The 13,529-nt window shown below is 38.5% G+C and overlaps 2 protein-coding genes across 12 annotated transcripts in view; one reads left to right on the forward strand and one right to left on the reverse strand.

Moving 5' to 3' along the window:
* The window catches only part of CASP8 (caspase 8), a 41,721-nt gene extending 39,571 nt beyond the window's left edge, over nucleotides 1-2,150 (forward strand). For 7 of the 8 annotated variants that reach the window (XM_049106632.1, XM_049106631.1, XM_049106630.1 and 4 more), the window contains one exon: nucleotides 41-2,150. In XM_049106632.1, coding sequence (XP_048962589.1) covers nucleotides 41-176 — 136 coding nt within the window. In that variant the 3' untranslated portion in view covers nucleotides 177-2,150. The remainder of the gene's footprint in view (nucleotides 1-40) is intronic. The other variant, XR_004812402.2, reaches the window with a different exon arrangement.
* Nucleotides 2,151-2,880: 730 nt separating this feature from the next.
* FLACC1 (flagellum associated containing coiled-coil domains 1) overlaps nucleotides 2,881-13,529 on the reverse strand; it is a 33,785-nt gene continuing 23,136 nt past the window's right edge. For all 4 annotated transcript variants that reach the window (XM_049106635.1, XM_049106636.1, XM_025441655.3 and 1 more), the window contains 6 exons: nucleotides 13,011-13,110; nucleotides 11,073-11,176; nucleotides 7,829-7,891; nucleotides 4,844-4,933; nucleotides 4,602-4,711; nucleotides 2,881-3,219 (listed from right to left, as the gene is read on the reverse strand). In XM_049106635.1, the coding sequence (XP_048962592.1) occupies nucleotides 3,108-3,219; nucleotides 4,602-4,711; nucleotides 4,844-4,933; nucleotides 7,829-7,891; nucleotides 11,073-11,176; nucleotides 13,011-13,110 (579 nt within the window). In that variant the 3' untranslated portion in view covers nucleotides 2,881-3,107. The remainder of the gene's footprint in view (nucleotides 3,220-4,601; nucleotides 4,712-4,843; nucleotides 4,934-7,828; nucleotides 7,892-11,072; nucleotides 11,177-13,010; nucleotides 13,111-13,529) is intronic.

A 13,529-nucleotide genomic window follows, 5' to 3' on the forward strand; every position in this document is an offset into this window, starting at 1 on the left:
TGTTCCCCAACAGATGGTCACGGTATTGTTGTTTTTTCAGGGGTGAAGATATTCTCACCATCCTTACCGAGGTGAACTTTGAAGTGAGCAATAAAGATGACAGGAAAAACATGGGAAAACAAATGCCACAACCAACTTTCACACTGAGAAAAAAACTCTTCTTCCCTCCTAATTGATGTTATTGTTCAGTTGCATAACACTATGCATAATTTATTTGTTTGTAAAATGCTGCTTTTTTTTTCTCTTTTTTTTTTGGATGGCAGGAAGGAGAGAGGATGAGAATCTGGACAACCTAATTCCTAGGCAAATTTAAGCCTAAATCTCTGGCTTTGCAGTAATAGCTAGAGATTTATAACCATAGGTATGATTTTAATTTTGATTCAATGAAGACGTTTTTTAAAAAACTCAGAGTAGATAAAAAAAAAAAAGGTTAAAGGTGTCATTCCAAAGCTTTAACCTGGAACACAGAATTAATGGCAGTGCAGAGATTTTATAAGGCATAAGAAGAGGGAGAATGGAGAAAGCAATTTCCCACTTGAGGCCTCAGAATAAGTGAATGCTGTTCAAGTACTGGGAAACAAAGTCAAGAAAACCATAATCTTCCCCCTTTCTGTGAAAGGGCTGATTCTTCATTCCGGGTTCCTATGAGAATTTGTCAGATTTAAACTTGCACTAATTGGATGTAATTCTATGGAGCAGAATGTGAGGTACAATTGTTAAGGGGTAATTTTGGGACTTTTTTTTTTTTAAGTAAACTCTATCCCTCTCATCCCCCCAACCCCCAATCCCATGACATGGGGCTAGAACTCACAACCCCAAGGTCAAGAGTCACACACTCTACCAAGTGAGCCAGCCAGGCACTCCTAAAATGTATTGTTTAAAAGGAGACAGCAAGGGCACCTGGGTGGCTCAGTGATTGAGCGTCTGCCTTTGACTCAGGTTGTGATCTCGGGGTCCTGGGATCAAGTCCCACATCTGGATCCCTGAAGGAAGCCTGCTTCTCTCTTTGCCTATGTTTCTGCTTCTCTCTGTGTGTCTCTTATGAATAAAGAAATAAAATTTTAAAATAAAAGAGAGAGAGACAGCAGGCCCCAAATGGAGTCACTTGTGCTAAATAAACCCCACGTCAGCAAACCAAGACTTAAATCCTAACTGAAATGAAGTTTCAGTTCCCCAGGAAGTAATCTTTAAGCAGTCAGCATGGAATTACCTACCTGGTCAGCACTGGTGAAATAATCCACTGGACAAACTCCTTCCATTCCCCTTAGGAAAGTGACTTAATGCAATTTGATCCTATTTGGTCTTTAAATTTACTCAGTTGAATTTCTATGCCTTGACAGTATGCTGGGGGATGCCAGTGACCCCCTCTCAAAGGACACTAAAGGAGATTTTTGTTATCTGACCTAGCTAGTAAAAAACCTCATGTGTAACGCTCCCACATCCAACCTGATCTCTTCTGACTTGTGTGATCTGCCATCCCAGAAACACATGAGCCTCCTCTCCTGAGCTATCAGGAAACCCTGCTTCAGTGGCAAAAGGCACCATAACTCTGTTTAGATTTAGATTTCACAAAATCTAGGAATTATTTTCCTTGTTCTTATTATTTATAAGTACCATTAAATCCACTTTTGAGGGGCACGAGGGTGATTCGGTTTAGCATCTGCCTCTGGGCTCAGGTCATGATCCCGGGGTCCTGGGATTGAATCCCACATAGGGCTCCCCACAGGGAATCTGCTTCTCCCTTTGCCTATGTCTCTGCCTCTCTCTGTGTGTCTCATGAATAAATAAATAAAATCTTAAAGAAAAATCCACTTTTGAAAGGACTGATGTTAAGAGCACATTAACTTTATGTTTTTGTACTTCCAGTCCCTCTCTTTCCAAGCCACCCTCTACACTAATTTAAAGGTTTTTTAAAATATAAATTTTTTATGTTTTGTTAGAGGCTGTTTCTAAGATATATACATGTTAGAATATATATCATGCTTCTGTATCACTTGATACTTGCTTTTTTGCTGATAGTATTGTACATTAATGTATTTGCATTAGCTCTTTCTTTATAACTTCATTTTATACAAAGTTGCCTTTTTTTAAAGAAATTTTTAATAATTTTTTCAATAATATTTTTAACAATAAAATAGAATTTTAACTTACTGGTGGTTGGAGATTGTTCTGTTTGTTTGTTTTGGCTTTGTTTTTTGCCATTGGCATCTCACAGGTGGAAAACATTTGGATCACAGATAGGTTTCATTTTAGCCTCCCAATGTTGGCTCACACAGTTGTATTTTTTTAAAAAACTGTTGCCTGTATTTAAAAATTGGGACATGTCACTTAAAAACCACAATACTTTCTTTTGAAAAATCAGAACATCCAATCAGAATATCTGATCCTATGCTTTTGTGTGCAACAATGGAATGGGTTCACCCAGTCCCCCATACCACCCTGCTCAATCCCCTATATTAAGGCTGCTGCCAATGGCCATTTATCACTGTGCGTGTTTGTGCGATTGTTTTTCCTTATGTCCAGTCCACTTCACTAATTTGCGTTGCTTGCCCTGTGGGCATTTGAATTCTGGTGATTATTTAGAGAAGGTGGCAAGAATTATCAGACACTTTCCCCAAATCATAGCATAAGGAATATGACTGAGAAGTAGAGCAGTGGGGACACATGTAAAAGAAAAGTTTTTTGGAATTGAATTAATAAATTATCATCTTGCTAGCTCAATGTCCCAGGGGCACAAAAGTTAAACTTCAAAATATAGTCAACATTTAACAGGGAGAAGCTCCTTAGATCAGTGTTTTCATAATGAAATACACAAATGTGGAAGAGAAAATAGTACAATGGCACAGAAAAAACTCAGATCCAGATATAGAGAACATCGCCTTTCAATGAAGTCTTGAAACTCTGTATAATTGAGATGAGAATTCAAACATTCCCAACCACTTAGAAGAAAGCAAATTGTGAAAAGACAAAAGTAGAACCAAGGCAACCCCGGAACTAAACCCATAATACACATTTATCAAGAAAATCTCACAAGAATTCTCTAAGCCTACAGAGATGGTGTTCCTACCATCTTTTGCCCTGGCTAACAATTTTTCTGCTCATAATTCTTATTTTTCATTGCTATAATCTTCTAAAGTATTAGAATAATCTTCATAACTAAAGGTTGACCTCCCAGATCGTTCTTCATAAATTTCTTCATTTTTGGCGATTATTTTCCTCCTATAAAAAAAAAAAAGAGAAGATGTATCACTATAGACTCAAAGGGTAGAAGGGGATGTAAGATATCTGGCGGGGAGAGAAATATGATTTTCATTCCTTCACTGGGGGCAGTTGGACACATTACTTGCAGTGGTTTTAAATTTAGTGAGATATGATATTTATTTATCAAAATCCCAGATGAGGAATATTTTGTTTAGGGGAAACAAAGTATGCCATCCCAAAATATATCACCTTGCAGATTGATTAGTTTGAATTAAAGTTATTTTAGCAATAACCAGTACAAGAAAGATACTCTGACCCTCCTTTGTCCCCCTGAAAGCCAGAAATAAAAGTACCGTCCCTATAGCAGGAGGTAAAGAGACATCCTTATCACCAGAAATAGGGAACTTAGGACTGAGAAGGCTGTATAAACAAACCTTGTTACTTCCTCATTAATTTACTACCCCAAGCCCAAATTTCCTTGTCTTGTCAATTCTTTACAGATTTATTGACTCTTGTCCAAAGGGTATGAAAGCAGCCTGCTTTGGTCACTTCTTTGAGTTTCATATTTTTATGAGCTCCTGTACATACAAAATTAAATTTGTTTTTCCCCTGTTAATCTGTCTCATGTCAGTTTAACTATTAGATTAGTCAAAAAACTTACAAGGGAAGAAAGGAAAATTTTACTCTCTTATACTACCAAATTAATGCAATGAATAGCTTCCCTTTATTAAAATATTGACCAAAATATATCTCAATGATTTAAAATTCATCTTCAGTATAATTTCTGACCTAAAGTTGATTTCCACAGGAACTAAATGCAGCTGTATCTAAGAGTAAACTACGGACATCTAAACCCCTAAACTCTCAGGGTACATGGTAAAAACTCAGAGCTCACATGGGTTGTCACAACAGTTTCCAATCATTTATTCATTAAACAAGTATTTATTAAATATGTACTACAGATTCCAACAATATGACATTCTGGAAAGGGCAAGACTACAGTAATGGTGAAAAGATCAGTAATTTACAGGAGATGGGAAGGGAAACAAAGAATGAATAGGTTGGAGGGCAGAGGACTTTAGGGATTTAAAATGCATTGACAGGACTGAATAAACCCAGAGACCCTTAGATAAATTTCACGTGCTTTTTTGCACTAAAGTTAAGAGTAGGTAAGGGAGAGGAGTCGAGACACATTCCCAGCTCCACTTCAGAGGAACTGTCTGACCTTAGCATGTGACTTCTGTGGCCAGGCTCTGAGTGAATATTTCCCTCCTGGAAGTAGCTGTGCCTTGACTTTATCAGGGAATACCTGGGTTCATCTTCATCTATTTTTCACCCAAACTCCCTCCCACTTTCTAAAGATAACTCAGCCATGTCTTTTTCAACAGTGTCATTCATACCTTAGATGAATGTTTTCTTCTGTCAGAAGCTGTATGGTATATTTAAACTTTTCTTCAGCTTCAGAAATCTTGATCTGGAGCATTTTCTCCAGATTTCCCACTGTAGCTTTCTGAAAGACATATACATTTTAATAGCTATCCTTCCCGAATCAGAGTCATCTGGAGCAGAGCTATATTGTAGAGCTGTACAGAAACCTGGATTCCTCTGCACAACCCCCATCCCCACTCCAGCTGGGACTTGCCTCTCTCTGGAGTTCCATCTGGGTTTGGTAGAGGGTCGTGTTAAGTGTTTCTAGGATAACAGCTTGTGTATTCAATTCTTCCTCCATGACCTGTGTAAGAAGAAACTGTTTCAGGACAACATGACAATGTCTACATGGCACCTGGACTAGAAGGTGAAGCATCAACTTTACTCCTTCTCTTACACTGTTCAGTCACTTCACCCTGTTAAGTCTATCTCCTCTGTGTCTTGCCCATCAATACTCCTCTCTTCAAACTCACTATTACTGTCTCAAAGCCAGCCCTCATTAGAGCTCTCATGGGTTGTCATGACAGCTATCAATCATTCATTCATTAAACCAAATATTTATTAACGGAAAGGCAAAACTATAGAGACAGTAAAAAGATGAGTGATTGCCAGGGTATGCAAGGGATAAATAGGTGGAGGACAGAGGACTTTTAAGTGAGGAAACTACTCTGTATGATATGGTATTTGGCATGATGGATTTGATGCACTTGACAAAATCCATAGAATTGAATACACAGAGAGTGAACCCTAATGTAATCTATGGACTTTAGTTAAAAGGAATGTATTAATAATGGTTCATCAACTGTAACAAAAGTACCACACTAATGCAAGATGTTAATAATAGAGAAAATTGGGGACACCTGGGTGGCTCAGTCAGTTAAGCGTCTGCCTACAGCTCAGTTCATGATCTCAGGGTCCTGGGATCAAGCCCTGCATTGGGCTCTCTGCTCCATGGGGAGTCTGCTTCTCCCTCTCCCTCTGCCTCTAGCTCTGCCTACTTGTGCTGCTCTCTCTCTCTTTCTGTCGAGTAAATAAATAAATAATTCTTTAAAAATAACAGAGAAAATTGTATGTTTGTGTTGGGAGAGAATATAGGGAATCTCTGCACTTTCTGCTTAATTTTTCAGTAAATCAAACATCGCTCTAAAAAACAGTGTTTTAATTAGGAAAAAATACTTTACTGCTGTAGGCACCAGGAATGTTATGATGAACAAGAAAAATAAAATTCCTACTATTAAGGATATACATTCTAGTGAGGGGATATAAAAATTAAATAGAAGTTAGTAAAATAATTGCATTAAAATTTTTAAAATAAACCAAGGATAAGATAGAAGATGAGTTTAAGTGCAGGGAAGGGATAAATATGGGCTCTACATTAGATAGATGTTGGATAGACTATAAAGATGAACCATATGAGTCTCTGCTTTCAGGTGTCAGCCCCATTTAACTCTTATAATGTCCTCAGAGCTCTTCCCATGGAATAAGCATCCTCCTAAGATTTATAGACTAGAGAGGTACCATCACCTACTGCAATCACATTGTGCAAAGCAAAGTGCCAAGTGATTTAGCATTCTTTTATTCATTTATTCATTTATTCATTCAAAAAGTCAATTGGTATTTTCTGAATGTCTGTGATGTGCCAGGCACTATTCTAGAAACTGCAGATTAGTGGTAGAGAAGACGAACAAAAATCTCTGCCTTTATTAAGTTTATCAAGTTAGACAGTTATAAATCTGTATAGAAAAATAAAACAGGGAAAGAAAGTGTTGGAGTGGGTTGTTAAGCCTTTTAAATAGAGTGGCCCCCCAAGAAGTGGCATCTAAGCAAAGACCAGAAAGAGGTAAGGAAGTTAGTCATGTGGCTATCTGGGAAAAAGCTTCCCAGGAAAAAAGAATGTCAAGTGCAAAGACCTCAAAGTAGAGGATCCTGGCATGTTAAAGAAACAGCAAGGAGTTCAGTGCCACTGGAGTGGCATGATGGAGGGTAAGAAATAGAAGGAGATGAAGTTAGGGGAAAGAACAACCAGCATGAAGCAGGTATAACAATCACTAGGGTCAACACAGGACTGGGAATAGTTATATTCCCACCAGCCAGCATACATAGAGTTTTGGGTAGACTACTCAGAAAGGTATTATCTCTGTAAGGGGAAAAATTAATTTTGCTTTAATTTTGCCTAATGAAGTTTAAAGGTAAGGCTTGAAAATATCAAACTGTTTCTATGTAACTTAATTGCATCCCAGAACAAAGTACCAACATATTTAAAGGAATACAAAAATATTCAGCATCCAATAAGGTAAACATATTCACATGTGAATATGTTTTTCATGTGAAAAATATTCACAATGGCAGATATCTAATAAAAAATTACCAGGCATGCAAGTAAGTGAGAAAATATGACCACAAATAAGCAAAATCAATTAATAGAAATGGATCCAAAAATGAATGATAGAATTAGTAGACAAGCTCAATAAAGCAGTTATTATAATACACTGAGTCTTCTTGTTCCAAAGCCTATCCCTCTACCAAGCAAGACATTGAGGTCTACCCAGCAATGATGAAGTCTTGCCTAAGCTCTAAGATATCATTCCATGATTTTATAATGTCTAGTCTTTTCCCAAACATGTCCGTTCTGGATTCAAGTTAAATTCTCTGCGAAAGAAGAACCACAAAGCAGCTCATGGGTTTGAACAGTTTCCCTTCAGGTGTCTCTCACATGGAAGTGCCATAATTTGTCCCGGAAGAACAGAATTCTTTGAAGAAACTGTTGGGGGTGAGGCACACTTAGAATTTTAAAGAGAGGCTTGAAGTTAGAATTCCCAGGGGCAGTACTGTATAATTTTAGAGCTTAAAGGAAGAATTTGATATTTCAGAAACGAAGACTCTTTTGTGGTTTAAGTCTTACGAGAAATGGAAGGCATTTGACACTTAAGATCACACAGCATATTGCTTATATATTTCTTCAAGTTGCTCTAGAAAGACACTAAGAGTTTTGTTTTACAGATGACTTTATATTATAGTTCTAAGGTTCTTTTTGACCTGTTGAATCCAGCAAATTCAGCTTTAGGTCTCCCCTCCCCCCCACTTTTTTTGTTTTGTTTTGTTTTGGAAAATTATCATAGATTACATTTTATTAAGAGCATATAATTTTACTGATGCATTTGTAAAATGTTAATTCCACAGGAAAAATGAAAAAGCTTACCTGTTTGGTCTTTTTCAGCTCCTCTAATTCTATGGTGTCTTTTTCATGTTGTTTCAATAGCTCCTAAAAAATAATTTTATTTGGAAAGGATCAGGACTGGGGTTTCTGGCACTTCTTTCAGAGAATTAAGAAAGCCAGAATAGTATTCTGGTATAATGAAGCAAACATTATAAACTAATGACATGACATCTTAAAGTTAAATCTTGAAAATCTTACTTATGTACAACCTTGGTAAGGTTACTTATTGTTGAATATTGTTAATATTGTTTAATATTATTGAACATTCTGTTCTCCACAGATTGATCTTTATGTTCACTACAATCTCAGTCAGAATACTTTCTTGACAAACTAATTCTGAAATTTATATAGAAATGTAAGTGATATAGAAGAGCCAAAATAACCTTGAAAAACAAGAGCAAGGGATCCCTGGGTGGCGCAGCGGTTTGGCGCCTGCCTTTGGCCCAGGGCGCGATCCTGGAGACCCGGGATCGAATCCCACATCGGGCTCCCAGTGCATGGAGCCTGCTCCTCCCTCTGCCTGTGTCTCTGCCTCTCTCTCTCTCTCTCTCTCTGTGTGTGACTATCATAAATAAATAAAAAAATAAAAGTAAAAAAAAAAAAAAAAACAAGAGCAAAACTAGATTATTACTCCCTGATCTCAAATTATAGTAATTGAGACAATGGTTGCCTTGGCCTCAGTATGAACTTATAGTTCATATGGAACTATAAGAACAACTAGATATTTAAACAGAAAAAAAATGACCTATGTATGACCTTTACCTCATTCCATACATAAAAATTACTCAAAATGGATAACAGAATAATAAAAACTAAAATTACAAAGCTTTTTAAAAAAGATTTTATTTATTTATTCATGAGAGACACACAGAGAGAGAGAGGTAGAGACACAGGCCGAGGGAGAAGCAGGTTCCATGCAGGGAGCCTGATGTGGGACTCGATCCAGGGACTCCAGGATCATGCTCTGGGCCAAAGGCAGGCGCTAAACTGCCAAGCCACCCAGGTATCCCAAAGCTATTTAAAACATAGAATATCTTTGTATCCTTGGACTAGGCAACAATTTCATAGAAAGGACACAAAAAGCTGTAACTTTTTTATGAAAATGAAAAAATTAATAATTTGGCTTTCAACAAAATAAAAAACTTCTGCACATCAAAAGATAATACGAGCAAAATGAAAAAAGCAAACCATAGGCGAGGAGACAGTGTCTGTAACACATGTATCTGACAAGGAACTTGTACCCACATTATATAAAGTTTTCCTACATATCAATGATAAAAAGATGAACGAATGGCAAAAGACTTGAACCAGCATTTTACAAAAGAAGACATATAAGATGTCTGATAAGTGTATGAAAAAATCATCCAACATAGTTAGTCACCAGGGAAATTAAAACTGTAATGAAATACCACTTCACACCCATTGGAAGGGTCAAATTTAAAAGGATGGCAATACTAGTTGTTGACAATGTCCAGCAACTGGAATTCTTGTATATTTAAAATACAAGAGTGAAATGGTATAACTACTATGGAAATTGGCTTTTCTTATAAAGTTGAACCTATTAATACCCTAGAAACCAGCAATAGCACTGCTAGGTATATACCCAAAGGAAATGAAAAATTGTGTCTACAGAAATACTTGTTCAAGCGTGTTTACAAAATCTTTATAAAATAGGGAGGACAACAAATGGAAACAACTCAAACCTCCAAAAACAGGAAAATGGTAAACATACTGCGTGATATTCCTACAAAGGAATATTATTGGGCAATAAAAGTAAGAAATCACTGAGATAAACAACAAATGGATAAACTTCACAGATGTTGTATTGAGGAAAAAGAAGCTATATACGAAAGAGCATGTACTGCATGATCCATTTATAGAAAGCAAACAGGTATAACCAATCTATGGTGGTGGAGAAACAGTGGTTGTCTTGGGGCAAGTTTTGAAGGAGATAGGACTTAAATGGAAAGGAATACAAGAGTGATTTGTGGGTTGATAAAATGCTCTAGATCTTTATTTGAATGTTGGTTACATGGATGTGTACATTTGTCAAAACTCATCAAACAGTATACTTAATGATTTATGCATTTTGCTAAGTGTAAACTACGTTTTTATGAGAGAGAGAAGGAGCAGCATTTACAGATTTATAGTCAGTGTTACTGGAGAGAAAATAGGTGACAGGAATGGATGCATGCAGATGATCAAATCTCTAGATTTGAGGAAATACTTGTTCAAGTCTCTAGATTTGAGGAATTACTAGAGGAATTTGCTCCTTCTTATTCAGATGTCTGAGCTCTCCAGACCCCAGAAGCCCCAGACACACTGCGCAGCATGCCCCGTGTTCTCATTACTGTGTTGCTCAGTTGTAGTGAATGCCAGAAATGGGTTTTGATTGGTGAAATGAGTGGCTTTTTAATTGGCACGATAGTTGGAAATGGGCGTTAAAAGTGGAATATTCCAGGTAGATACTATCTGAGAGGCCCAGTCCACTTTGCAGGAAAAGAGGACAGGAATCGAACAAAACGTGTAGCCTACGCACTTGGGAATGGCATCTAAGACTTGATCCCTAGATGGTCCCATGTCTGCTTAGGAGGAGCTCTGGCTGCCTGATGCTCACCCCAGTGGTTACAGAATCCTACCTCAGTCATGCCTTTGCAAATACCTCTGATGAATCTTCCTCGTTCCTAAAAGCTCAGAGAGCCTGGGGCCTGCTTGCGAAAGCATGTTCACTTAGTAAATGTCCAACAATCTGAGACCCACTTTCACTATAACCTGGTAACAGTATGAAGGTGGTGGGGACCTGATGAACAGCAGTAGCTGCCTCTCCTACCCTCTAACTTTGGGATAGCTCCTCTTATTTACTAAGAACTGTATGTTAGTTTAGTTTGCTACACTGCCATTTCTCTTCAGCTCTAGTCAACAATGAGGAGGAACAATCAGAGATGGGGGTTTTAGCAAAATAGGGAATTTCAGGTTCTGTAGGTGTCTAGCACTCTATTATTTCCCATTAATTTAAATTTTCATCCCACAGTAACCCTGTGGTAAGACCATCTGGATAAGGACAGCAAGACTGCCAGTTTACTTGCATGTATTTCCAGGGAAGCTGGGAAAGAAGGAATACTCACATAGAGACAAAAAGCTCACCAACTTACAGAGGCACCCCTGGGAACCCAATGTCCCCCCAGGGCTGCACATTCAACCCCTGATGTGCTTTCAGCTAAGTTACCTCTTTCTCTCGACTGAAGTTCTCGAAGACGGCACTGTACGAGTCATTTATTTTCTTCTTTACTTCTATTGACTCTAACTCAAACTTTTTTGTTATATTCTGTTCTGCGGAGGTGAGAAGACATTACCTGTATGAGTAAATGCGGGGAAAGCAGGTGCAGAGAGAAACTCAGAATGTCTGAAGATAATAGAAATTACAGACTGGGTCAGATACAAGGTGCTTTCAGCCTGGTGTTCGGCGTCTGATGTGCACCTGGAGATGCTTGAAAGTCAGGTCAACACAGTGATGGTTTTCAGGGATATCGGCCACATGGGATTCACCCCAGTGTCTCCAATTTTTCTGTGTATGTATAGTTTATCTTAGATCTGTTGCTTATTATTTTGTCCATTCCCGCTGCTGAAGTAACCACTATGCTTTCTTCGATATCCTTACCTTAGAATACAGCTCTTGGCTCCTGTAACTTTTCCAGCAATAACATTTTCTGTACTTAGCCCTGGGGTAGAGGGAGGCTTAAACTGTTTCTGGTGTGAGGGGACTTGCCAACAGAGGCCCAATACCAAACAGGAGGAAGGAGGAGGTGAGGGACTGATAAAAATTTCTTCTGCGGCCTCATGGTGCTGGAGATATGGGTAGGGAGGCAATCCCGAGGTTCACAGGATGGGTCTGGGCTGAGCTACACTATGCACAGCTAAAATTTGTTTTTTCAAAACTGACTGTAACATCTTTTTTTAAAAGATTTTATTTGTTTGTTTGTTTGTTTGTTTGTTTATTTGAGAAAAAGAGAGAATATGAGAGTGGGGAAGGTCAGAGGGAGAAACCGGATCCCCACTTGATCCTGGGACTCTGGGATCATGACCTGAGCCAAACTTAAGACACCTAACTGACTAAGCCATCCAGGCACATCCTAAGTGTAACATCTTAACTTAGATTTTGACAACATGGGATTAGTGTAGTATGGGTAGCTAGAAGTCTGGAAGAAGATAGGCTCATACTACACCAGGATCCTAGGTAATGCCTCAAACAGGTACAACTCCTCATTTTGTCCTTCAGCCTTAATGCCAGGGTCTTCCAGCTACCTTCTGGCAGTCTGAGTCCCCACTGGGGTAGGAATGGCCTTTCCCAGGGGGTTTCTATATTTACACAAGTAATTTGTTGAAATCAACCAAACAAATTAGATTAAGGTAAGATGCGGTATAGGTTTGTAGAGGCCCCACTCCTACCTCAACCAATCCTCTAGGTCAAGGAGCAGAGTCTCCATAAATTCCTCTCTCTTTTCTCCATTTATGAAGATGCTTGGTGGGGGTACAAGGCTCATCTATAAATCACTTTCTAGGATCCAATCTCTGCACTAAGTGTTGGAAATATTAAAAATACATAGCAATATATAAATGTATCAAATCAACATGTTGTAGCTTTTAAACATATGCAATGCCAACCTCAAAAATTTAGATCTTTTGAGGAGGGGGGGATGTGGCAATACAGAGGCTCTCAGTGTAATCGATTGTGTTGTCCCTCCTCCAACAACAAGTGAATATTTGAAACTCTAACTCAAGAACATTTTTCTGGAACTTTGGGGTCACTTCTATCCATGTAACTAGTCAACATTCCTACAGATGTCCCAGAGCTTGCTCCAGCCTGTGATGGCCAAACTTGGAATGAATGAGCTTTGGAAGGTACAGACTTAGACTCTCAGGTCGCTGAACTTTATAAAGACTCCATTCTTGTTGTCACCTTCTTGAAAAGTCCATGTACCTTTGATTCAGGAGTTCAGCCATGTGAACATCACCCTTTGTGAATCCAAGGCTGCTTTTCTCAAGTCAAGACCAAACTTAATGGTGGGTTTGGTTTTTTCTTTCTTTCTGTTTCTTTTCTTTTCTTTTTTTTTTTTTTTTGGGGGGGTGCATGTGCCATCAAAAAGACAGAAGTTTCTGTACTCACTTTGCTGTAGCAGGATCTTTTCCCGCTCCAACTTCTCCTCCTCCTCCCATTTTGCCTTCTTCTTTGACCACTTGTCCTCCATTTCATCATGAATGCTATCCTGCAGAGGCACAAAGGCACCATCAAGAAAAGGGTCCAGAAAAAGGCTGCACACTGACTCCAGGCACAGCACAGGGCCCTTTACAGCTTCCTTCACCCAGAATGCTTGTTAGGAGTCCCTCCATGGGTGGCTGCTGGGACTAAATTTTAGCTCAGCCCACCTATGAGCCTGCAGAACCCTCAAAGTCAAAGCAAGCTCTACATGGTGTTTGTCCTACTGGAACTGGGTTTTCTTTGAAGACAGGTAGATTCTCCTGTGGAAGTTTCACATGTCCCCTCCCTCTGAGTCATGAGTCATTCATCAGTAGCCCATTAAGAAACAAAGGAAATGCCTAGAAGTTAATTTAAACACTTAAGAAAAAAGGTATGTTTTTCAGAGTGTGTCTATTTTTCCTCAGCAAATCTAACTTCCTCTGTGGT

This window comes from Canis lupus, chromosome 37 (genome assembly GCF_003254725.2).
Source record: "Canis lupus dingo isolate Sandy chromosome 37, ASM325472v2, whole genome shotgun sequence".
NCBI lineage: Eukaryota > Metazoa > Chordata > Mammalia > Carnivora > Canidae > Canis > Canis lupus.